The sequence below is a fragment of the Sodiomyces alcalophilus genome (genome assembly GCF_042370955.1).
Source record: "Sodiomyces alcalophilus JCM 7366 unplaced genomic scaffold ACRALscaffold_4, whole genome shotgun sequence".
NCBI classification, from domain to species: Eukaryota; Fungi; Ascomycota; class Sordariomycetes; order Glomerellales; family Plectosphaerellaceae; genus Sodiomyces; species Sodiomyces alcalophilus.
In genome coordinates, this window is record NW_027263535.1 from 1,198,352 (window position 1) to 1,221,155 (window position 22,804).

At 53.8% G+C, this 22,804-nt stretch overlaps 7 protein-coding genes across 7 annotated transcripts; 5 read left to right on the plus strand and 2 right to left on the minus strand.

The window, feature by feature from the left end:
• Positions 1-752: 752 nt before the first annotated feature.
• On the minus strand, positions 753-2,259 carry ACRALDRAFT_1064313 (uncharacterized protein). Its single transcript, XM_071016948.1, has 2 exons — positions 2,120-2,259; positions 753-1,880 (listed from the first exon to the last, which is right to left on the minus strand). The coding sequence occupies exons 1-2, from the start codon at positions 2,140-2,142 to the stop codon at positions 1,217-1,219; spliced, it is 687 nt and encodes a 228-aa protein (XP_070874679.1). The 5' UTR covers positions 2,143-2,259; the 3' UTR covers positions 753-1,216.
• Positions 2,260-3,166: 907 nt separating this feature from the next.
• ACRALDRAFT_1051018 (uncharacterized protein) lies at positions 3,167-5,734 on the minus strand. Its single transcript, XM_071015665.1, has 3 exons — positions 5,555-5,734; positions 4,629-5,383; positions 3,167-4,568 (listed from the first exon to the last, which is right to left on the minus strand). The coding sequence occupies exons 1-3, from the start codon at positions 5,559-5,561 to the stop codon at positions 3,426-3,428; spliced, it is 1,905 nt and encodes a 634-aa protein (XP_070874680.1). The 5' UTR covers positions 5,562-5,734; the 3' UTR covers positions 3,167-3,425.
• A 585-nt stretch (positions 5,735-6,319) lies between these two features.
• Positions 6,320-8,282, plus strand: ACRALDRAFT_1076819 (uncharacterized protein). The gene is made up of 2 exons (XM_071018544.1): positions 6,320-6,666; positions 6,777-8,282. The coding sequence occupies exons 1-2, from the start codon at positions 6,373-6,375 to the stop codon at positions 8,172-8,174; spliced, it is 1,692 nt and encodes a 563-aa protein (XP_070874681.1). The 5' UTR covers positions 6,320-6,372; the 3' UTR covers positions 8,175-8,282.
• A 216-nt stretch (positions 8,283-8,498) lies between these two features.
• ACRALDRAFT_1076818 (uncharacterized protein) lies at positions 8,499-10,446 on the plus strand. The gene is made up of 2 exons (XM_071018543.1): positions 8,499-8,954; positions 9,052-10,446. Exons 1-2 carry the CDS (start codon positions 8,710-8,712, stop codon positions 10,094-10,096), a joined length of 1,290 nt encoding a protein of 429 aa, XP_070874682.1. The 5' UTR covers positions 8,499-8,709; the 3' UTR covers positions 10,097-10,446.
• Positions 10,447-10,857: 411 nt separating this feature from the next.
• Positions 10,858-12,035, plus strand: ACRALDRAFT_1076817 (uncharacterized protein). Its single transcript, XM_071018542.1, has 3 exons — positions 10,858-10,998; positions 11,056-11,315; positions 11,365-12,035. The coding sequence occupies exons 1-3, from the start codon at positions 10,876-10,878 to the stop codon at positions 11,969-11,971; spliced, it is 990 nt and encodes a 329-aa protein (XP_070874683.1). The 5' UTR covers positions 10,858-10,875; the 3' UTR covers positions 11,972-12,035.
• A 608-nt stretch (positions 12,036-12,643) lies between these two features.
• ACRALDRAFT_1082194 (uncharacterized protein) lies at positions 12,644-16,123 on the plus strand. Its single transcript, XM_071019274.1, has 2 exons — positions 12,644-13,488; positions 13,604-16,123. Exons 1-2 carry the CDS (start codon positions 13,201-13,203, stop codon positions 15,746-15,748), a joined length of 2,433 nt encoding a protein of 810 aa, XP_070874684.1. The 5' UTR covers positions 12,644-13,200; the 3' UTR covers positions 15,749-16,123.
• A 2,848-nt stretch (positions 16,124-18,971) lies between these two features.
• Positions 18,972-22,398, plus strand: ACRALDRAFT_1064307 (uncharacterized protein). Its single transcript, XM_071016947.1, has 5 exons — positions 18,972-20,135; positions 20,247-20,443; positions 20,523-21,067; positions 21,165-21,504; positions 21,578-22,398. Exons 1-5 carry the CDS (start codon positions 19,641-19,643, stop codon positions 21,945-21,947), a joined length of 1,947 nt encoding a protein of 648 aa, XP_070874685.1. The 5' UTR covers positions 18,972-19,640; the 3' UTR covers positions 21,948-22,398.
• Positions 22,399-22,804: the final 406 nt, after the last annotated feature.

Sequence of the window (22,804 nt, forward strand, 5' to 3'; positions counted from 1 at the left end):
GGTGTTCGGTCCAGCATCCCGGGACTCCGATTCACGTCATGGGTGTCACGGACAAACGAAACACACCGAACCATGGACTCGGAGCTTACCTATCCGCAAGATGTTCGACAAGGAGTCCCTGTTTTCAGCCGAAGGGTCACAATTCCAGAGCTTCAGAACTGGGACGGGACAAACAGAAAGGTGGAAAAATGCTGCCGGCTGGACAACTGTCATTAATAATCCAGCCATTCAATCCATAAGAAGCCACACATCAACCGAAAAGAGCTTTCTTTTCGCACGACATAGAAGTGGACAAAACAGCATATTCGTATTGACCAACTACTGCTACTGCAGCTACCATTGCAGCCGCTTTATTTACTTCATCTGTATCAGACCAACCTACTGGTTCCCGCAAAAGCATTTGGTTTGGTATCAAAATTGCGTCCATGGCATTCCTCAGTGACCTGCACGACCTCTGTTACGAGGCCCTACCACGCCCCCTTTTCTCTTCCGACGTTGTCATTCTTTTGTTCTTGAGAGAAAAGAGCATTGTTATTACGGCTTATGAGATAGAACAACTGACGACTGTCGTTGGATCAATTGGTGGGCAAATGCCTTGGCGGATGGTCTTCGGACATGCCAGCTGTCCAGTTCAGAACATCAAAATAAGAAAGTGACGTGTTGTAAGGTATCTACGAAGTTTCGTGATTGCCTCGACAGCGAGCAGCAGCACTCAGTAGGCATGTGCAAACGTCTTCACGAACATGCACTTTATGCCAAGTCAAAAAGTCAACGATCGAGCGTTGTTGCCACTCGTTTACTATACTTTTTACTTTGTTTATATTATCTGTCTTTCCCAAATCGCTTGTTACGGACATTTCAGGGGTTATCATGAGGTACTGTCCTCCTTGGCTAGCAACAGTCGGCACCCATTAACACCCACCCAACCACTCATCTATCAAGCCATGAAGAGGTGTGTGTCTGTATTCTTCGTCCACCCTCCTCTGTCATCCATCTGTTTCATCGCATACGTCATGACAGGTGGAAGGAGGCGTGTGGTGGAACCCGATGGCTCTTTTTAATCCCGCCCTTTTTCTATTGCCGCCCCCGGTCCAGGTGATAATCGCTTTCGCGGGTCGATTGGAAAAGTGTAGAGGTAGTCATCAGTCGTCGTCATCATGCATGTGTTTTGATCAGGCGATGAAGCGCCCCCAGACGTGGTGCCACTCGCGCCCATCTACTGGACGGTGGCCTTCTCCTTGGGCAAAGGGGTGAAGCGCAGGTAGGGCTTGACGATGCGGAATTCGGGGAACAGCTCCTTGGCCTCCTCGTTCTTGATGGTGGGGTGGACAATGACGTCGTCGCCGGGGACCCAGTTGATGGGGGTGGTGATCCGGTGCTTGTCGCCGGTCTGGAGCGAGTCGACAATGCGGAGGACCTCGGCCGAGTTACGGCCGGTAGAGGCGGGGTAGGCGAGGATGGTGCGGATGGTCTTCTTGGGGTCAATGATGAAGACGGAGCGGATGGTGAAGGCGATGCCCTTCTCGTCCACGTTGGTGGTGTCCTGGTAGTCGATCATGTCGTACAGGTGGGCGACCTTGCGCTCCTTGTCGGCGATGATGGGGAAGGCAACCTTGGAACCGGTGACCTCGTCAATGTCCTTGATCCAGCCCTCGTGGCTGTCGATGGTGTTGGCGGAAAGACCAATCATCTTGACACCACGCTTGGTAAAGTCGGGCTCGAGCTTGGCGAAGGCGCCCAGCTCGGTGGTGCAGACGGGGGTGTAGTCCTCGGGGTGGGAGAAGAAGACAACCCAGTTGTCGCCGATGAACTCATGGAAGTCGATGGGGCCGTTGGTGGTATCGGCCTTGAAGTTGGGGGCAATGCTGCCCAGGCGAAGACTGCAACAACATGACCCGTCAGCGTAAGAAAGCATAATATGAAGCGGATAAATGATTTCTGATCGTAGATGGCTTGCAGGGAGAGATCGATGTCGGTTGTCGCCTGCTTATATCGAGAAGAGCAACACCTGACATGTCTTGTCAAGCCTGAAGGCGCCGCCGGCAGAAACTGCCTATCGGGCGGCACGAGAACAAACAGGGAAAAAATCGAATGGAAAAAAATGGTGCAAGCTACTTACGGAGTGGTGCGCTCGTCGGCCATGATGTCGGTTGATTTGCAAAGGAAGATGGGTTTGTTCGGGAGGGAGAGATGAGTTCTTGACAGACAGGTGCTTTGGAGGGAGACGGCTGGTGAAAAGAAGAGGTGGACTGGAAGAATGGGAGAGACGACGGGGACGTGGGGGAAGGGGGAAGGATTGCGCAATTAAATACCTTTCAAGGAGTACAGTACAGCTAGCCTCTAGGGAGCTAAGAATAAAATGTACGCACACCTTTGCCTCCCGACTTCGCTCGAGACTCATGAAACGTTGGGTCCCCCATCTTGTCCTTTGCCCCTCCCCTACTGACCCGGCGCGGGAGAGATGCAGTGATTAGAAATGCCCGCGTATAGATCACATTTATCCCAAGTCATACAACGTATTTGCCTGATCAGTCCAAGATGAGCTGATTAATTCGACTATTCTTCCATTCCGTTTTCTTCATCCTTTCTCTTTTCTTCTCTGTTCTTTGAATTGCCATTGCTCCCTCTCAACCCCCCTCCCCCTTTTCTCATCGAGTCTCATGGTTGCCCCGCGATCGCACCACCACCTTCGACCAGCTGCATATTTTCCGTCGGCCGAGCCACGATTCACTGCAACGTCGCACTCTATTCCGCGTCTCCCTCCCCAAGATGTTTGCTCCTTTTAAACCGCTCAATGGTCTCGCCATCCTCATGCAATACGATGACCTAGGCGCCTGCCCGTCGCGCTCGCCTGGAACATGTTAGTTTTAACACGGCTTGTTCTGTTGCCCCGCGTCCACTCGACGTCGAAATCGAGCACGACCCTGGAGCTGCGGCTACCCCGCCATGTGCGCCACGTCTGGGAACCATTCCATATCGGGAAAGGTCTAAATTGCGTGCTGCGAACTCTTTATGATTGGTTATACGTGACTGGCCCCTCATATTATGTCATCTCAAAACGTGACTGTAGTGTTGTACGTTGTATGTATCATCCGATTAGCATGTGGGCCGCCTCTTTTTTTTTCTTTTTTTTTTTTTCTTTTTCAATATTCGCCATCGTCCCCCTCATCTAACTTAGTACGTTGTATTGTACATACACTCACGATCGTGGGGGCGACACGGTTTGTGCCCAGTTCTGGGCGTTACTAGGATACCATCTCCGTGGCCTGCGCCTTTTCCCAGTTTTATGAGGTTGATTGTATGCCGGTAATACATAGATCCATCTACACACCAATTATGATATACGTTGTACTCATAAATCCAATGCATGCCCCTGGCGCCTCGCATGATGCGTAGGATGAACTTGGTCACGTCTTCCGTAGGTCTCAGAGCTTGACTCTTCCGCCATTCAACTCCTGCCAGTCCTTCTTGGAGAATGGAACATACGTATCCCCCTTCAGCCAGAACATCTGACTGTGGTCCCCATCAGGGAGGTTCACCCCTTGTTCCCGCAGCCCTTGCTTCATCTGCTTGTTCGTGCTCGTCGTCTCCATAGTCCCGGGAGGCATGACGCGGAGGAATATAGGCTGCGCGTACCGCGGCAACCGCTGCCTCACCCAAGTGGCGATGCTGTGTAGCAGCGCCTCGTCTAGGCGGCTTCCACCGGCCTCGTCCAGTACGATTGCGGCGCACCCGGCGCGCCCGTCATGATGCGGTAGTTCGACGCCGTAGACATTGGCCTCGCATACAGCTGGGTGTGACCCGACAGCCTCGCTCACCTCCTGTGTCGAAACGTTCTCGCTTTTCCAGCGGAACGTGTCGCCGATGCGGTCATGGAAAAAGAGCCGTCCCTCGCCGTCCCATCGCATCAGATCACCGGTGCGGAACCAGGCGTCCCCTTTGCGGAAGACGTCGCGCGCCACCTTGCTGAGCGTGGCTTGGGGATTTCCGTAATATCCCTGGAACCGCCGCTCGAGGTCTTTGGCGGGTACGTGACAAAGCATCTCGCCCGGTTGTCCCGGCTTGGGAGTCCGACATAGTCCCGTCTTGGTGTCCCGCAACAGCTCGTACGTGACGGGATCTACTTCCACGAGAGAGAGACTGGAGGCCATGAGGATGCTGTACAGGGCCCCGTTGCGCCCGACGGCGCCTTTGGCAAAATCGTTGCGGCTGTAGTTCCAGGTCGCCAGCGGCCCCTCGGTCGAGGCATAAAATTCGGCAATGGCTTCGATGCCAAAACGCTCCTTGAACTGGTTCCATACGTCGGGACGCAGGCCGTTCCCAAAGGCGGCTCGTACTTTGTGCTTCCTGTCGAGATTCTCCCCTGTCGCGGGGTCGACTTGCGGCGGCGCGGCTAGCAGGTAACGGCATGTTTCGCCGACATAATGGATGATGGTCGCGCCAGATGAGCGTACTTCCGGCCAAAATGACTTGGTGGAAAATTTACGTCCCAGACTGATTGTACTGCCAGCCTCCAGGACGTTCAAGAAGCCGAGGAGCGAGGCGGAGCTGTGATATAATGGCATAGACTAATGAATTTGGTTAGCCTGGCGGAGCGCATGGGGACGTGGAAAATAAGCTCTACGTACGGTGTAGAAAACGTCCTGGGCACCGATTTTCAAGAACCGGGAAGAGAAACTCGCCGCTACGATGAGCTTTCCGTATGATACCACTGCTGCCTTGGGTAAACCAGTGGTGCCGGAGGTGGAGATAAGAATAGCAAGGTTCTGGTAGCCACTTTCAGAACGGTCCCAGTCCGGATATCTGCGAGGTTCGTTGGCGGCGATCTCGCTCTGTAGCTCAGGGGTAAGGACGACGAAGCGGACATCGCCGAGGTCGCGGCGGATATCGTCGGTCACATTGTCGGCCACGCTGGGATCTACTATGACCAATGAGGCGGTTGCGGTTTTGATGCAGTGGGCAAGTGAGTTGCCCGACAGATTGTAGTTGAGGAAGGCAGGTCTCGCGCCGATGGACCACAGACCGAACCAGACGAAGATGAAGAGCTCGGAGTTTTGAAAGTTCATAGCGACGATGTCCTTCGGTTTGACCCCGTGCTGTTCACGCAGCCAAGTGCCGTACTTGAGGACATTCTCATAGACTTGAGCGTATGAGTACGACTTGCCCTCGAAGATTATGGAGGTGCGGTCCGCAGAGGACTTATTCCGGGCATGGCGTTCCAGAACGTAGAAAGGGTTAAGCCGGTCGGTTCGCTCCCGCCAGTGCATAGCCAAGGTGCTAGGGACGATACATTGGAGAAGGTGAGCGTCGTACCAGAGCGAGGCTCGGGCGTTCAGGTAGGCAGCCCCGGCGGCTGCGGCGGGTACAGCGATGGACAGGGGGACTGAGGAATTTCGTTAGCCATGGGATCAGAGAGTAGAAAATGAGCTGAGTGTTGAAGGAACGGGCGGTTCGGCATGTAACGTCCAGAACCGTGAGATCTGGCGAGTGGAGGGTGATAGAGGGCTATGTCCAAGGTGAACAGCGAGGCGTGGGGCAAGGGTAACCAACATACGAGGCATGATCAGGAATATGATTAGAATTATGTCCCTTAGACGACCCTCCCCGGAGCTGTGTACGGGACCGAAAGTGGGAGCAGAACCGGGTTTATTAGCTTCTCCGTTCGAAATGACACGTTGGAGGGAGCGGTACGAGAAGACGGCAACAAGTCGAAGTTTTGGATCAAGTAGATGCGAAAGGCATGTGGCAGGTTATTCTAAGTTTGTCTTTCTGTCGGGTACGACTGAAGTGTGACATACCTTATGTACGAATACGCGTTCGTACATGCAAGGTACACGACTCCCAAAGCCTGGTAGCCAGGTCCATATTACCGTATTGGGTACTTATGAGTACGCCGGTGACGACAACGCAGGCTGTCAACCCAATTGGAATGCTGACCGGCCACGCCTGATTATAATTTAACTTCGTACCTCGGCATCTTCTGATGCGTGTTCCTGGGGACTGCCACGCGCCTTCTGTAGGTACGACACATACCTATTCGTACGTACTAAGTGAGAGCTTGTCACAGTACGTATTCGTACAGCGAGGTTCAAAGGATCAGTTATTCCAAGACGCGATCAGTATTCTAGGCAAGAATTCCTTGTTTACCCGGTCCTTCGTCTCGGTGTACACTACGGTCGGAGTGGTGGAGACCCTAGGTACGTAGGCCCCACATATAAGTACCTTAGGGGAGGCCCTCTTATCTGACAAGACCATAGTTTATCGCCACGTGATCTCGTGTCCTGTCAGTTGACCTCCGCCTCTGACAGCAAGGGAAGCTGGACTGGGCAACCGCATCTCGTATCTGACCAAGAAGCGAAGCGTCAAGCCGACATGGCCACCGCCCCGACACCTGGCCAGGATGGCTCCCCACGAGCTCCGGCCCCGAGCCAGGGCGTGTCTCTGGAGGCAGAGAAGCTCTCGGCCGATGCCTCGTCGCCTGCTGCTCAACCCGCCGTCAAAGGCCCGCCCCCTGAGAAGCCCTCCGATATGCACCGCCGCTCCCTCGTCATCTTCTCCTTTTGGGCCATCGTGCTGTGTCTCGGGTTGCCAATATGGTGGGTGACAACAACCATATATCGCGCCCCTCTGCCATTAGATACCATGTTACAATGGGCCGACGGCAAGGTACGTCCGGACACCGTGTCGAAGGGCGTTGCGAGACCTCCCCCTTCTCGCCGTGTCTTCTCTCCGATGGTCTTTGTCAATCAATACTAACTATTCATGTCCTCTGGCAGGCATGCCGCCCGGTCATCCCCGTGTATATATCTATTGAGGCGCCGTCCCTCGAGAAACAGCAGGCCAAAAAGGTTCTCCGCCTTACGCAGCATGCTCTTGATGACCTGAATTACGTCGCCGGTCATCACCTACGGTTACAACTCGCCAATGCCACGACAGATGCCGATGCCGATGCCGATGCCGACGCCGACGCCGATGACCTTGAACCCGTCGTTATGACCGTTCGCCTGACGCCGGGCCACTCTACCGATGCGTTCCTGCAACCCCACTCTCTTATCCTGGATATCACTTACCCCCCTACCGGCCTCCCGTCGCGCACGTCGACGGCTTCCCCTCTCACTTCGTATATTGCCATGGAGCTACTTCGCACTTTTGCCGAGGAGCGAAACACCATTTCCTACCTCTTCTCCAGGTTCCCAGCAGCTTCCGGACCACAGCCTTACGGGCTATCGGCCGAGGTTGTTGAATCCCTGTCCAAGCAGACCACACGCTCTCTACGATATTCCCCCACATATCATCTTACGTTCTCCCTCTTCACCAGTGGCGCCATCCCGAATTCTTGGGATATCGAGACGGCCATCCAGGACTACATGCAGCCCGTGCTCAATATCCTCAGCCCCGTTCATAACTTTACAATTGATACCCAGATACAACTCTATGCGACGCCGGGCGCACAATCCGATGTTCTTAGTAAAGATGATTTGGCATCCTTCATCAATGCGGCCGAATGGCCCCTGTCGCCTTCCATTGGCGGGGCGCCGACCATCAACTTTCTCCTTTTCATCGGCAACCAGACCGTTGGCCTGGACTCGGCTTCGGAAGCGGCGCACTCGTGGCTGATCCCGCAATGGGGAACCGTCTACCTCCAACCGCTGTCCCCATCAGCCTCTCACGTAGTCAGCTCTGACCTCAAGCAGCCTATGCTGACGTTTGCTGGGCACCTCCTTTCCCTTCTGGGAACACCGGAGACCGGGTCACTCCCACTTCGGCTTTCGACGCTGGCACGGATCCGATCTGCCGACCTCCTTTTGCGGGCATCATCGACACTGGGTTCCCTGGCACGACTGTCTAGGGCACTGCCGTCGATTTCGATTCCGAAAAGCGTCGCGGACGGGGTGGCCAAGGCGATACACCATCTGGAGCTAGCGTGCGCTCATCTCGGCAGTCAGGAAGGATTGGAGCACGCCCGCGTCGCCGAGGCGGAAGCCGAACGGGCGTTTTTCGAAAAGAGTATGGTTGGCCAGCTATACTTCCCCGACGAGCACAAAGTGGCCGTCTACCTTCCCCTTTTAGGGCCAATTGGCGTGCCATTGGTGATGGGTATCATCAATGAGCTAAAAGCGTGGAGGAAGAGGAGAAGAGAAAGGGCGGCTGCCGCAGAAAAGAAGGATTTGTAGTCTTGCGCGAGAAGCATAACGACGAGGAGCAGGAGCAGCAGTATAATGAAATGAACAAACTCTTTGACTTGGAGCACCGAATCTTAGAGTCTCTCAACCCATCACTGCTCAAAGTTCAAATCTGCAATTACTTGAAGCTTTAACGAGTATTATCCCGACGTAGATAATGCACTTGGACGTACATAGGTACACGACACCAAGAGCTCGGTTTCGTCCAGGTCCAGGTGTGGCTGACTGTGGCTTTGATCTGCTCGCCCCACACATCAACAAACTTTCTGCTTTGGCCGAGGTATCCATCGTCATACCTAATGCAAGGGACGCAAACCGACGTGTATGTACGAATACGTGTACAACCATGATTACCTAGCGCATACTTCATACGGCCCCTTAGACACGTCATCAGCATCGCTAGGAACCTCAGTGGAAGTTGAAGTGCTGGGCGACGCTTTCTACTTTCAATCGGCACGCCAACGCGCACTTTGGTATCGTCGAGCATCGCATCCCCCTCGCATTATGAACGCGTACACACTTCGACATGCTCCCTGAGCCCACGCTGAGGTTCACGCTGCCGAGCGTTCACGATGACACGATAATCGACTGCCGCGTCTACCACCCACATGCACTGACAGCATTCTATCATGGCCCGCCATGGAAGCGCCACGCAGCGATTGTCGCCCATCCGTACGCTCCGCTGGGAGGATCTTACGATGACCCGATTGTGGATGTCGTGGGAGAGACACTCCTACGTGCTGGATTCGTCGTGGGGACGTTCAACTTTAGGTGAGTGATAATGTATTTGTCTTTTCCGACTCTTCCCAACGTTCTGTTCAAGCTTGGGGCGCCAATCCATGCTGATAATTGCTCGATGGTCTCGCAGGGGCGCAGCCAACTCGGCCGGTCGTACGTCTTGGTCATCAAAGGCCGAACGAGGCGACTACATGTCCTTCGTGGGCTTCATGATCCACTATATTCATTTCCTTGATCCCAACGCCGTCCGTTCACCCGACCGAAACGCAACGCCCGCCGACTCGGGAACCTTATCGCATACCTCGGAAGCGAGCACCACCGACGGCGAAGGCGAAGGCGAGAGCGACAGTCGACCGCTCTTCGTGTGCGCTGGATACTCATACGGGGCCATGATCACGTCGCAGGTTCCCCCGCTACGTGATATCCTCGCCCAGTTCGAAGAGCCCAAAATCACGTCGGCGGCGGCTGACATACGCCTCCGAGCGCAACATCTGGCCGAGCGGCAGAACACATTGATGGCGGATCTGCGGTCCGGCCATTCCATGTCGCCACGGAAGGACCGCGGATTGCGGTTCGGCGGAGATGAAGGAGAGCAGGGCAGAAGCCACGACATGCGGCGACCGCATTCCCCGCACACCGAGGCGAAACTCCGTAAGGGGGTGAACGAGCTGCTTGCCAGGAGGAGGGGGAGACGGCGTCGTCTCAGCAGTAGGCATTCAGACGACAAGGACGCGAATGGCAATGCGAATTCGACCGATACTAGGCTGGCCCATCGGTCTGACGACGAAGTACCGCAACACCTCGAGAAGGTGGCAGACCTCATCCAGGTGCGGCCGGCGTATCTGCTCGTGTCGCCCCTTCAGGGCGTCATTACGCATCTGGCGACCATGTCCTTTCTGGCGCCCCTGAGCAGCGACGCGGCGCAAGCGGCGGAGGACAAGCTGGTGACGGCTCCTACCCTGGCGGTTTTCGGGGACAGGGACGTGTTTGTGCCGATGAGCAAGCTACGTGCCTGGGTCGACCGGCTCGAGAATATCAACGGATCACGGTTCCGCGGCGAGGAGATCAAGACTGCTGGACACTTTTGGGTGGAAAAGATGGTGCTGTATAAGCTCCGCGACGCGGTGGCGCATTTCGTCACCGGCTTGATGGGAACACCTTGCGTGAGCTCGTAACGCTGGAATGGAGCTGAGAGGATGACGAGTTTGAGTGGAGCTACAAGGTTGTGTTTTTATTAGACGGTCTGGTACAGGCCAGTCCATAATTACCATAACGATCGACCTAAGAAGGGGACCGACTTTAGCTTCCCCGATATGCTGTCGACTAGTCACTCTTATTAGACTGTTACGGCCAGGATACGGGTCGTCGCCAAGAGGAAGCTTCGGAATCCCTTCACTAATATCAGTGCTTCCTTTTCTCGGATTACTTTTAAGTTATCGGGGTTATATAAGACGCCCTGGCCGGCTATAATTATAAACCCGAGGTACTTTATAGTCTTTATACTAAACTCGTATTTTACCAGGTCGAGTATTAATCCTATGTTATTTAGAGATTATAATATTAACTTAATCTTCTTCTTATAGTCGCAGAGTAATTCCCTTAAATAAATAAAGATGTCGTCGATATATATATTATAAAATTATCGAGGTAATAAAATAATTAAATAAATATACGTAATATTTAAACTTTTACTATATATATAGTAAGACCTTTTCTTTAAAACTAAACCTAAGACTATCTATTTTATATACTTTAAATATAAAATTATTTTTATCTAATAAATATAAGTAAATTTAGTATTATCTCTATTAAGGGCTAAAGTTAGAATGGGTATATATACATAGGCGAAATCAAGACATACTCAAAATCAAGACATCAAAGCACATTGAAATTAGCCCCGCTGATATCCCTGGACTTCATAATTAGATTGACCCATGCTCACCAGCTCAACAGCATGACGCTAAGTTGGGGGTTAGTAATCGGCGCCCTGTCCAGAGCCGCAGCCTTGATACACGACATCTTTAGATGGCTTTTCCGGAGAGATGGACTTCGCCTAACGGGCTCAAACATCTCCGTGGTAGGCTCCTCCATGTTTTCTTCGACACGACAACATATTAACCCCGGTTTACTCCAGGTCAAGCAACCCACCGTACCACGACCAGATCACGACTCGTTCAACACTAGAGGCATGGACTATAAGCCCCATATAGAGAAAGTTCTACACCATAGTAGTAACGCAGTCATTGCGCGACTAAAGCGTGGTGTAGTACTCAAATATTCCCGATATGCATGGTGGGAACATCCAGAGTCTGAGGACGTCAAGGAAGCCAAACTTGCCTTTGAAGTTGAAATCGAAATCCTCAGAGTGCTCGGAGATCATCCTCGTATTGTCCAGTAAGCTTTCCTAACCTTTGGATTAGCTCGAAATACTTATCTATAATAGGTTCCTCGGTACATATGAACCGCAAGGCTTGCTCTTTGTCGAAGCTGAATTCGGAAGTTTACAGTCTTTCATTGATCGTTACTTCGACGAAGTGTCCCCGGAAGAAAAACTTAAATGGCGCTGGCAAGCCACCGAAGCCATTGCTTATATTCATGAAAAAGGCGTTATCCATTCTGACCTTCGTCCTGACAACTTCCTCCTCTATCCAGCCATAGGTGGATCGAAATCCATCCGTCTTTGTGACTTTGGTGGTTCCGTTTATGGGAATTTGAACGGTGGCCATTTGCCTGACGCTGGCTTTTTTGATCCTCGAAAGCCATGGGTGTCAACGGAGCAAACTGATATATTCAGTTTAGGTTCTGTATTTTACAGCATCATGGAAGGACATTGGCCACACAGGTCCAGACACCATTTCACTGGAGATGATCATGACCGCTATATCACGGAAATAGATCAGTTGTTTTCTAACAGCATATTCCCCTCTGTGGACCATCTCGATGGGGGAGCTATTATTCAAGGTTGCTGGAATGACCAGTACAATGGAGCAGTCGATATTTTGGAGGACCATAGACGCTTGATGGGAGGCTCAGAATCCGGGTGTCTTTAGTTAGAATAGACGGAGAGAATCCGTGTTATCGCTGTCTTCAACCCGAGAAGATACTGCCATTGAATTTTTTATTTTTATTTTTCAAGAAATGATATATGTATTTCGGGAGGGAAAGAGCGCAAATAGATTCGTACTTATTCTCTCTGGTATGTAAGTGTGTCGACCGTGACAAAACAGTGATGATATTCGCGTTGAAGGTGTCGATTGTTTTAGACATCCTAATTAGTATTTTTCAAGGCTCTTTCAAGGCCCATCCATGGCGACGTACTTGACTCGGGCACGAACGGGGACTCATAATGAACACGTACCCGTATGTATTTGGCGAGAGGTTATAATTAAGCCGGTAATCTCTATGCACGGGGTAATCGTGTTGCCCGTTCGGGGGCCTAAAGCTGGGGATCAGATGGAGTACAGGCATTGTACATATGTACGTACATTCGGCTTTGTGGGGAAGTAACATCCGATGGCAGATGCCCATATGACCCTTTTCTTTGGGGCTTCAGGAACCAAATGACTCGATGGAGAATTCCAGTACCTACATTACTTTCGGACCGTTTCAAGACATCTGGTTGGATGGACGCCCATTCCGACCACTCACCCACTCGCTTGTCGTCATTTCAGCCTTTATACACTACGCGTCCACCTCCACCGCCTTTTCCCTACCGTCGTTCTCAGATCTTCTATATCCTCCATTCCACACAGCCAAGTATCGTCAGCATACCTACATATATATACATTTCATTTTATATGCTTGCTTGATTCACTTCACTTACTCGTATCGAATTCTTATACCCCTCCAATCTCACGTACTGCAGTCGTGGCGCGCATCACTTCAAGAAGTTCTTCTGTCATCGGATCATCAAATCTTTCATCGTCTTCCGTCTCATCGATCTGTGTTCTTTGGGCACCCTCATATTCCTTCGCTTTAAGGGTTTCGAACCTGGATCTTCTGTGGCCCCAACCCCGTTCTCGGCCACAGGCGGCAAACTCGAGTGGGCTCATTAGTCCAAGCACATGCTTGCTCCTCGCAAACCCCCTTCCGCTCAACTACACGTGTAGTATCGGACTTGCTGGACAGGGCGATGGGATCTTAACCCCTTTCACACCTCCGAATCCTCAATACATGTCTCCGAAGCTGGGGAAACCTCTTTCGACTCATTGCTCTACTTCCCTCCCCGGCCCCTCTCATCGCTTCCTCCTCCAACCCGAAGCTCCTCCGACCTGGCGCCATGACTGACGTTCTGGTCAATGTCAATCATGTCCCTCATTCATCGAGCATAGCGACGCGGCCCCGAAAGCAGACCAACTCTTCAGCGGGGGCCCTGTCCGCCACCAAGCATCCAACCGCCAGCACGCAGCCCGAGAATGCGAACCTTGCCTTGGATGCGCTGTCCCGCGCGCTGAAAGGAGCAAACAACCTAGTGTTTTCCCTGTTGGATGGCCTGTCCCAACCAGAGCGCCGACACAAGAAGAAAGTCGAAGAGCGCAGGCAGATTCTGGCCCTGCGTATGCAGAATGTGAGCCAGGCCCCCGTGTTGCGTTTTGCCTGGCGGCCTTGGTCGCAGGCATTGGAGACCGACTAGTCGCCGCATCTCCAGGTTACACGTGAAATCCCAGCTAACGCGAGACTAGGCCGAAACGCGACAGCAATGGCAGGATGCCGCCGAAGAACTCGACATCCTCGAACAGAATGATTTGTGGAAGTTAGACCCGACCACGGCGGACTACAACCCTGCCTTGATCGAGGCCCGCTTGAAGGATCTCGACGAAGTGCGAATCAACTGCGACATCCCCGGCATGTTGTACCAGGTCCGAACCGCCCTATCTCGCGACCTGGGGGGCATGGGCAATGCCGACCTGTATCGCCATTGCTACGTAGGTACGAAGGAGCTGATCGAGCGCTACGTGGACTCGGCTCTGCAGACCATCGACGCGTTGGTAGAGAAGAGCCAATATGCGCTCCCCGAGCACATGAGCCAGCGGGACGTGCTCGAGAGCGTCTTATACGCACGCCAGAGCTTTGGCCGGAGCGCCCTGCTACTGAGCGGCGGCGGCACTTTTGGCATGTCGCACATTGGCGTCCTGAAAGCCCTCTTTGAAGTAAACCTTTTGCCCCGCATCATCTCGGGCTCCTCGGCCGGCTCCATTGTCTGTTCCGTAATGTGCGCCCGGACGGACGAAGAGATACCTCACCTCATCGAAGCCTTCCCATATGGCGACCTTTCCGTCTTTGACGACACGGAGCGGCCCGACGGCGTCTTCGATCGGCTACGCAGGCTCCTCACCGAGGGGAGCTGGTCCGACATCAAACACCTGACACGGGTGATGCGCGGCTTGCTGGGCGACATCACCTTCCAGGAAGCCTATAACCGGACCCGCCGGATCCTCAACATATGCGTCTCAACCGAGTCCGTCTACGAGCTGCCCCGCATCTTGAATTACGTCACGTCTCCCAACGTGATGATTTGGTCGGCCGTTGCCGCCTCCTGTTCCGTGCCTGTCGTCTTCAGTGCCGCGCCCCTCTTGGTTAAGACGCCAGGCACCGGGGAGCACATGCCGTGGAACCCTTCTCCGCAGCGCTGGATTGATGGGTCCGTCGACAATGATCTCCCCATGACGAGACTTGCCGAGATGTTCAACGTAAACCACTTTATCGTTTCCCAGGTCAACCCTCACGTGGTGCCGTTCCTGGCCAAAGACGATCAGCTCAATCCCGCCACCTCGCATCTCCGCAAGTCTACGACAAAGCCCTTAGTGAAGGAAGAGACGGACTGGGTTTATACAATCTCGTCTCTGGCAAGAGACGAAGCCCTTCACAGGCTGCAGTTCCTCGCCGAGCTTGGCATCTTCCCCAACCTGGCGACGAAGCTGCGCAGCGTCCTCAGCCAGAAATATTCCGGCGACATCAACATCCTCCCTCAGATTGATGCGCATCAGCTGCCGCGCCTACTCAAGAATCCCAGTATTGACTTCATGAAGCGGGTGTGTCTGGCTGGCGAGCGAGCAACATGGCCCAAACTCAGCCGCATCAGGGACCGATGCGCCATCGAACTCGGCCTTGACCGCGCCGTACACCAACTCCGCGCGCGCGTCGTCTTTTCCGACAGCCAGGTTGACCTTCGCCGCCTCGCTGCCGGCATAACAGCACCGCCGGCCTTGCGGATCAGGCCGAACAAGTCGAGCGCCCTATTTCCCCCACACCACAGGGGCCAGGGGCTCGCGCCGGGCAGCCCGACCAGAAAACACCACCGCAGATCATCCGGTGACAGCGTCCAACTGAGAGCACATCACCGACGCCTGCCCTCGGAGGACACACTGACCGACGAGGAGACGGAAGAGGAGGAGCGCCTGGAGATGCGGTACCGACGCGCCCACAGCGGCTTCTCGCCTGGCTTGCTTCGAAAACCTCGCCTCGAGAGGCCAGCGGAGGGTCATAGCCGCGTCCACTCGATGCCTCTCCACCCCGCGCCGTCGGTCTCATATCGGGATCAGGGCCCGTTTTCCTCCGGAAAGACGCCCATAGCGGCCAGCAATGTAAGCACCGCCAGCCAGGGCGCGGCTAGCGAACCTCCCCATGGCTCGTCTGGCCCTGCCATACCGCTTCAAGCGCAGGTGGACACATCTGCGTCTGTCAAAGAAGCCCCTCTGTCCGTAAATGGGCCCGTTACGCCACCGACGCAGCCGCACGCTGTGGAAGGGGGATTCGAATCGAATGCGACGACGGATTATACAACATCTGACCCGGATCCTTACGACTATCTTACTTTGTGCGACTAACGTTCCGACGGGTTGCTCGTGGATCGAGGGAAACGTGGGTTGCTGGGAAGAAATCCAAGAGAATAAGGGTTGCAAAAGTAATGAAGCTTCGAACGCATCGATGTACGACAGGTTTTACGATGTTGCTATTTCGAACTTGGGTCATCTGGAGTCTGGTGTCGTTGCGAATTTAGCACACTACGCGGGAACGATTGCATTGCATTGTTGGGAGTCTTTGGGATGACGAGTGAACTGGATGATCTGGAATGATAGTGGGATACTGGAGTACCTATAGGAGAGGGGACAATATCATGCTCTACGTATCAGGCCGGGGGCATCATTGGATTCATTCATCTATGCCAGGCGCACACGGCGGGCTTGAGTATTGGGATTACAAAAACAGAAAAAAAAAAAAAAAGATCTGCTTGACCCCCTCTCGCTTCATCAGTGCCAATCTGCTCGAATGCTTGTCGTCTCCGCTGGTCCCGCTTGCGGTAGTTGGCAGGCCTCCGAGATGACAACGGCAATGGCATTCCTAGGTGACGAAGGTGGGCAGTTGTATGGGATGTTGATGCAATCTGGTTGCTGGGGGTTGCCTGGGGACCAGGTCATCGAATTTCGGGCGGCAGCATTCCAGGTGACACGCAAGCCATGTGAGCTCGACGGGAAACGGCAGAATATTGGCGTATATCCCTTGAGTCTCGAACGTTTCTGGACACGAGAGGATGCCAAGAGATGGGAATGCCGTCCTTCTCCCTGCGTATAGCCCCGTATTTCCACCCCTACCGTCAGGGAAAGCGGCAGATGTCTTAACGGTTACCTTGTTTCGGGTCCTACCCTTTGTACCCGTGTACTCGGCCAGGCCTGGGACCCCTGATGCAGGAGGTTGCCTCAGAAACGCAGAATTGCTGCTGGAGGAATCGAGCTTGTCAGCTGGGAGATAGCTACGCGCCTTTGTCTCGGATGAATGTGAGACAGGTAGGTTGGGGCATTGTGAGTGTATGTTGAAAAATTGACAGTTTCGAGACAGGCCTCTCCCCATGGTGTTTTCAGAAACGTGCCTCTCAACTTTGCATTAAGTCCGGTTGTCTTTCTCCTGGGACAGTCAGCCACAAACGGGTGCAAAGAGTATCGCCATGGCTATCTGTAATGTGTCGGTACAGTGTGTGGTCTTCGGGATTTGATATCACAGGAGAATTAGGCATGTTGGGGTCAGGGGATGAGGGGCGAAGTGAGGAAAACACTGCATCTACTTGGAGGTTGTTCAGGTTGTTCTGGACTGTACAGTGGACTGTGGGTAGTGGACGACTGTCACATAGGAAAGGTGTCTTGGTCACTGAACGACGAAGGCGGAATCTCGTTCCACATCCCACATGTGTACTGCGGGAGATCTACAAGACTATCAGTCAAGGTATTGCTGAAGCCAGACTGATCTTTTCGGACCCAGATCATTCAACGGAACCACTCATTATCTGCCGCTGCGTCAGCGTGGGAAGCAATAACTAAGACCAATGCGGCCGTTACTGTTCGTTGGCCAGTAATCTCGAAACCCGAAAACGGATAGAACGAAAGGAATGTAGACACCCAAGAATCCCAACGTCTTGGAAGGCACCTCTAAGACAAGGCTAAGCAGCTCACGAGGAGCGATGGTGGGGTCCGGGTCGGTATCACCAACATGAAGGGCGCGGGAGCATTGGTTCCAGGTGAGACTTGGCAAGGGCAGCTCACAGGTTGAATCAGGAAAGACCAAGTCGTGTAGAGAAGCCCCGTGAGATGTTGATTTCTTGGTGGTGTGTACAGTTGGCGCCAATTCTAACCGTAGGATAGTCAGACAAGACGCCGAGACTGGCGCCGAGAATTGCCCAATGCCCCGCGTCCGAAGTCCGGAGTTACCGGGAGGCTACGTGTACACATGAATTGTCCCCTCCCAGTGGGCAAACGGCCTGGTGCAGAATGGAATATGGAATATGCTGTACATTGTAATCGGCCGAGTCGACTGTCGGACTGGCCAAGGAGGGCAGAATAGGCAAGCCCAGGGCTGACGGCTTTGACGGAATACCCGTACTCAGTTTGTACACTATAACACACTGCTAGATTCCCCTCGTTTCCGTCGATCGATACAGTCATACATACAATTAACTCTCGTTTCCATTGTTTTGGAAGGAAACGGGAAAACGAAACTCGTGTCGGTCAGCACAAGGATCGAGGGACGTTGCGCCAGTGACGCATGCCAAGAGTTACTAAAACATGTGCCGAGCCTCGTCGGTACTGGGGCTGCTGGTTGGGAGCGGAGCGGCTTGGGAAGCTTTAACACCATTGTTGCGAGTGGAAAGAGGGGAGCTGTTAGAGGCTACTTCCATCAGACCCGCATACGGCTGTGGCACGGGTACGGTACCTTAGTCATGCACATTGTGATTGATTCACAGCAGTAGCCGAATCCACAATTACGTGCCGATCCTTTCTATTCGAAATAGCCTTTTAGCGAGTGTGGGACTTGGCAAGTGGGTCACAGATAGTGACGTTTGGGAGTGGGGCCACCAATTATGAAAGGAGAAAAAGGAAAAAATACTTCGTACCTAAAGACAAGATACTCAGTAACTACGAAGTAGACGACCGACCTGTTTGCCCGGGTCATCTGTGCTGCTTCAACCAAGGAACTGCATCATCGCAGAGCCTCATCACCGCCAGAGAAGAAGTGGCAGAAGAATATCAGAAGCCCTGCCAAGCCAAGCCACTACCTACATTGCATTCTTCTCCTTCCAGGACAGCAAACGCCCATACGAATACAGGATATAACCGTTTTTGGCAGGCAGGGTTACAGACGGAACCCCCTCCTCGTCGTCATCTCCCGTTTTCAACTTCCAAGCCCAAGCCAGCATGCAGGTGGTGGTGGTCGTCGAGGTAGAGTTCAGACGACATGCAACGTGAGCATGCAGACGCCGAAACCCCTTGACCCCTGGTCTCTTCCCTCGGCCGCCATCTTGGTCCCAGCAGATGGCTCCTCATTCGCCGCCATCCACGCCCATGACGTCGCTCGTCCCCATTTTCCCAGTATAATCCACATCCAATAGTTCCGTTCGCTGGCTGCAAGGAGAGTCAGCAGCATCTTTTGGGATCCCACCATTCGTTCGCTCCCAGTTCTCCCATGTACGTTGACGCGTCCGGTGAGCTCCCAAGACTACCAAGATCATTGCATTGTACACTAGGAGGATGATCCTATCTGGCTCTCACCCGGAGAAAACACCAGACTCCCAGTTCGGGGAAACATGCCGAGTACATCAACCGAGTATCAAGCTTCTTTCCTATGCCCCAGATTCATCCGGCGAGAGTGGCTTGTTCTAGCGTACGGCATATGCGATAAGCTCTGCGGGCTCCCCCGCCCACCGTCGCCACCAAGTGGGCTCCGTCGCGACGACGGTGGCTTCGAGAGCAGAAACCCAACACAATTCCTCCGGCTTTGTGCACGCCATGGCGTGTGCTCTCTCTCAACCTTGCCCTTCTCTCCCTTCCCCCCGTCTCCGTCTCCTCCCTCGTCTCCAGCCCTCGGGAACGCGGTATCCACCTCCCCATGCGTATCCACCAGGCATTGGACTTTGACTCTCCTCATCCGTTACCGTCCACGTCTATCAAAGCCTCTCAGGGTTTATTCATGCTGCTGGCACTCCACATCCTGGTGGCCCCTCGACTTCTTAAAGTCCTCATCGCCCCCTCCTGACTACTCCATATTCTTTTCCTTCCAAGTCACCCACCCACTCGTCGATCACCGTTCCAAGGGTCTGATCCACTGGCACGCTCTCCGTTCCGAATCACTGGCCCATCACTTAGTGACACATTCCGTCTCAACACCCCAACTTTCTCTCGATCAGTATTATAGCCAGTGAGCGTTTCTACCCCAACCTACAACAAAATCAACATGCCTCCGCCCAAAGTGGACGTGGAGGCTCCTCACACAGACCTCACCAATGACCACCCCCGGAATGGCGGCTCCAGTGCCAGCAGCAGCAAGGACGGCCCTTCTAACGGGGAGAAGGCCGCCGCCGATGGAGGCGCAGGGACAGGGCCCGGCGACGGGGGCAGGCGCGGCAGCACCCTGGGCACCCTGCTCAACAACCCCCTCGTCGGCATGTCCCGCGAGGACATCCTTGCCGACGTCGACAGTTTCGTGGAGGAAAAGGGCATTGCCGAGCACCGCGACGTCTTCCGCAAGGGTGCCCTCGTCGCCCAGGTGAGCAACCAGGACGGCGCGTTCGAGCACATCGCCGAGCTGGACGAGGAGGAGAAGAACCTCCTGCGCCGCGAACTCACCCACCGCTGGAGCCAGCCCTTTATGCTCTACTTTCTCTGCACTCTCTGCGCCGGCTCGGCCATTGTCCAGGGAATGGACCAGTCTGCCGTCAACGGAGCTCAGGTAAGCCATTGCGCCTGCATATGCCCCATTTGCTTGCCCTTACTCCAGTTCCTTCAGTTCCTTCAGTTCCTTCCGTTCGTGAGACTGTACTGACATGTCCAATCAACCCAGACTTTCTACTACGAGTACTTTGACATCCGGTCCCCTGAAATGCAGGGCCTGCTCAACGGTGCCCCTTACCTTTGCTCGGCCCTGCTCGGTTGCTGGACCAACCCGATTCTGAATAAGTGGTTCGGTCGCCGTGGAACCATCTTCATCAGCTGCTTTGTGTCCGTTGTAACTGGTTTCTGGATGGCTGCCGCCGACACGTAGGTTTTTCTTTTTCTCCCTCTCGGCCCCTTTCCCACCTTCGCCATCCCATGCGTTGTTCTAACTCGAGACCCAAAGCTGGTACAACCTCCTCATCGCTCGTTTCGCCCTCGGCTTCGCCGTCGGCGCCAAGTCCAGCACCACTCCCGTCTACTCGGCCGAATCGACCCCCAAGACCATCCGCGGCGCCCTGACCATGATGTGGCAGATGTGGACGGCCTTTGGCATCGCCCTCGGCACCATCGTCGGCGTCGCTTTCGCCAACGTGACCGTCTTTGGAGAGTACACCCAGTGGCGCTGGATCATGGGCTCGACCTCCATCCCGCCCCTGATCGTCATGCTGCAGGTCTACTTCTGCCCCGAGTCGCCCCGCTGGTACATGGAGAAGCAGAGGTACCCCGACGCCTTCAAGGCCATGAAGCGGCTGCGCTACTCGCCCGTCCAGGCCGCCCGCGACATCTACTACGCCCACAAGCTCCTGGAGATCGAGTCGGCCGAGCGCGAGGGCCGCAGCTGGACCGAGTTCTTCACCGTGCGCCGTAACCGCCGCGCCGCCCAGTCGTCCTGGTTCGTCATGTTTATGCAGCAGTTTTGCGGTGTCAACGTCATTGTCTACTATTCGAGTAAGTGTTTTCTTTTGCCCAAGAAAATCGAGTGACATGTCTGCCGTATGCTTTTCTTTTTTTTTTTTTTGTTTCTAACAGGACCCTTTTCTTTCAGTGCAAATCTTCCAGAACGCCAACTACACCCGCGACGAGGCGCTGCTCGTGACCATGGGCACTGGCCTGACCAACTGGCTCTTCGCCATCCCCGCCATCTACACCATCGACACCTTTGGTCGTCGGAACCTTCTGCTGGTTACCTTCCCGCTCATGTCCATTTTCATGTTCTTCACCGGATTTAGCTTCTACCTTCCTGAAGGCAGCAACGCTCGCCTAGCGTGCATCGCCACGGGTATTTTCTGTTTCATGGCAGTCTACTCTCCGGGTGCCGGTCCCGTGCCGTTCACCTACTCGGCCGAAGCCTTCCCTCTTCATATCCGTGATATTGGCATGTGCAGGTACGTTTTCAGCCCCCCATCCCATCCCCCTTTCCCTAGTCTATACATGTGTCTAAAAAATGTGCGTTTTCAGTGCCACCGCCGTAACGTGGGGTCTCAACTTTGTCATCAGCTTCAGCTGGCCGTCTCTCGTCGCCGCCTTTGGTGACACGGGCGCCTTCTCTTGGTACGGTGCATGGAACATCTTCGGCTGGGTTACGTGCTATTTCTTCCTGCCCGAGACAAAGAACCTCACGCTCGAGGAACTCGACAACGTCTTTGGTGTCCGCAACCGCGACCACGCCCGCTACTACCTCACGAAGCTTCCGTGGTATATCAAGAAGCATCTGCTCTTCCAGGACGTTGAGCCCATGCCTCCTCTGTACGCCTTTGACCAGACATCACCGTCCGTGAAGAAACACGAGATGGCTACCACGTCTCACAACGAGGGCACCGCACAGTAAAGCCTCTGGCTGGGACTGGCGGGGATGAGAGCGGGGGATGGACAAGGTTCCGTTCCTCTGGTTTGATAGCGACGGGCTGCGGTGTTTTCATTGTTGTTTATTTATTGATCTTCATTTCTTTTGTGTTTGGCGTCGTTTTATAACGCCACTTGAGATACCTCCTGTCTTTGGATGGATACACCGAAACTTTTCCTACCTAGAATTATAATAATCACACCAGCTCCCGAAGTTGAACAGGTCTAATCACCATGTATCTGTGTACAATTACTTTGTCAGATGAGTACACCGTTGATTCCCTTTTTTGACTCTCGTGATTGGATTCGGAACGACGAACCATCAAGAAACGGAGAAAGCTGTCAGTCTCAGTCTTCTTTGATGCCGATCACGTTGGATGGGCTACTGGGGAATGTACGAATAAGTCAGAGTTGGAAAGAGTTCTTCGATGATGCGCGAGCCCAGCCCTCACGTCACGCTTACGAGCATTTCCTGTCGAACTCCAGTCTACGATTTACAACTAACCATGTCCGGAAAAGGGTGGGCTTATCGCCTCTTGAATGTGTTTTGTTTATCTCATCATGGGTAATCCATCCGACGCCTGAGATGCAGCAAATAATCAGACCCAAGCTGGTTTCAAAACTTACACACAAAGTCCTTGGCCAACACCCGACGAAACAGTGATTATCCCGGGCGTAATGGAGGTGGAAAAGAGGCGCTGCGGATGTGGTGGTATCAGCTGGTTTCCCAAAGAACACTCGACTCGAATGATGAAAGGCGGGATCGCAGGTGGCTTCTGCCTCATACGGGAAGTCCAATGTTGGTTTCCGGCTGACGGCCAGGGATGCAAAACGCCCTCGGAG

What these genes read in the sequence shown, in the direction of transcription:
- ACRALDRAFT_1064313 (XM_071016948.1), bottom strand. Translation starts at nt 2,142, where the DNA reads ATGGCCGACGAGCGCACCACTCC. An exon ending in GCCGACGAGCGCACCACTCC is followed by an intron (nt 1,881 to 2,119) that starts GTAAGTAGCTTG and finishes ATGTTGTTGCAG; the next exon opens with TCTTCGCCTGGGCAGCATTG.
- ACRALDRAFT_1051018 (XM_071015665.1), bottom strand. An exon ending in CCCAGGACGTTTTCTACACC is followed by an intron (nt 4,569 to 4,628) that starts GTACGTAGAGCT and finishes CAAATTCATTAG; the next exon opens with TCTATGCCATTATATCACAG.
- ACRALDRAFT_1076819 (XM_071018544.1), top strand. Translation starts at nt 6,373, where the DNA reads ATGGCCACCGCCCCGACACCTGGCCAGGATGGCTCCCCACGAGCTCCG. An exon ending in TACAATGGGCCGACGGCAAG is followed by an intron (nt 6,667 to 6,776) that starts GTACGTCCGGAC and finishes GTCCTCTGGCAG; the next exon opens with GCATGCCGCCCGGTCATCCC.
- ACRALDRAFT_1076818 (XM_071018543.1), top strand. Translation starts at nt 8,710, where the DNA reads ATGCTCCCTGAGCCCACGCTGAGGTTCACGCTGCCGAGCGTTCACGAT. An exon ending in GTGGGGACGTTCAACTTTAG is followed by an intron (nt 8,955 to 9,051) that starts GTGAGTGATAAT and finishes ATGGTCTCGCAG; the next exon opens with GGGCGCAGCCAACTCGGCCG.
- ACRALDRAFT_1076817 (XM_071018542.1), top strand. Translation starts at nt 10,876, where the DNA reads ATGACGCTAAGTTGGGGGTTAGTAATCGGCGCCCTGTCCAGAGCCGCA. An exon ending in CGGGCTCAAACATCTCCGTG is followed by an intron (nt 10,999 to 11,055) that starts GTAGGCTCCTCC and finishes GGTTTACTCCAG; the next exon opens with GTCAAGCAACCCACCGTACC. An exon ending in GATCATCCTCGTATTGTCCA is followed by an intron (nt 11,316 to 11,364) that starts GTAAGCTTTCCT and finishes TATCTATAATAG; the next exon opens with GTTCCTCGGTACATATGAAC.
- ACRALDRAFT_1082194 (XM_071019274.1), top strand. Translation starts at nt 13,201, where the DNA reads ATGACTGACGTTCTGGTCAATGTCAATCATGTCCCTCATTCATCGAGC. An exon ending in TGGCCCTGCGTATGCAGAAT is followed by an intron (nt 13,489 to 13,603) that starts GTGAGCCAGGCC and finishes ACGCGAGACTAG; the next exon opens with GCCGAAACGCGACAGCAATG.
- ACRALDRAFT_1064307 (XM_071016947.1), top strand. Translation starts at nt 19,641, where the DNA reads ATGCCTCCGCCCAAAGTGGACGTGGAGGCTCCTCACACAGACCTCACC. An exon ending in CTGCCGTCAACGGAGCTCAG is followed by an intron (nt 20,136 to 20,246) that starts GTAAGCCATTGC and finishes CAATCAACCCAG; the next exon opens with ACTTTCTACTACGAGTACTT. An exon ending in CGTCATTGTCTACTATTCGA is followed by an intron (nt 21,068 to 21,164) that starts GTAAGTGTTTTC and finishes CTTTTCTTTCAG; the next exon opens with TGCAAATCTTCCAGAACGCC.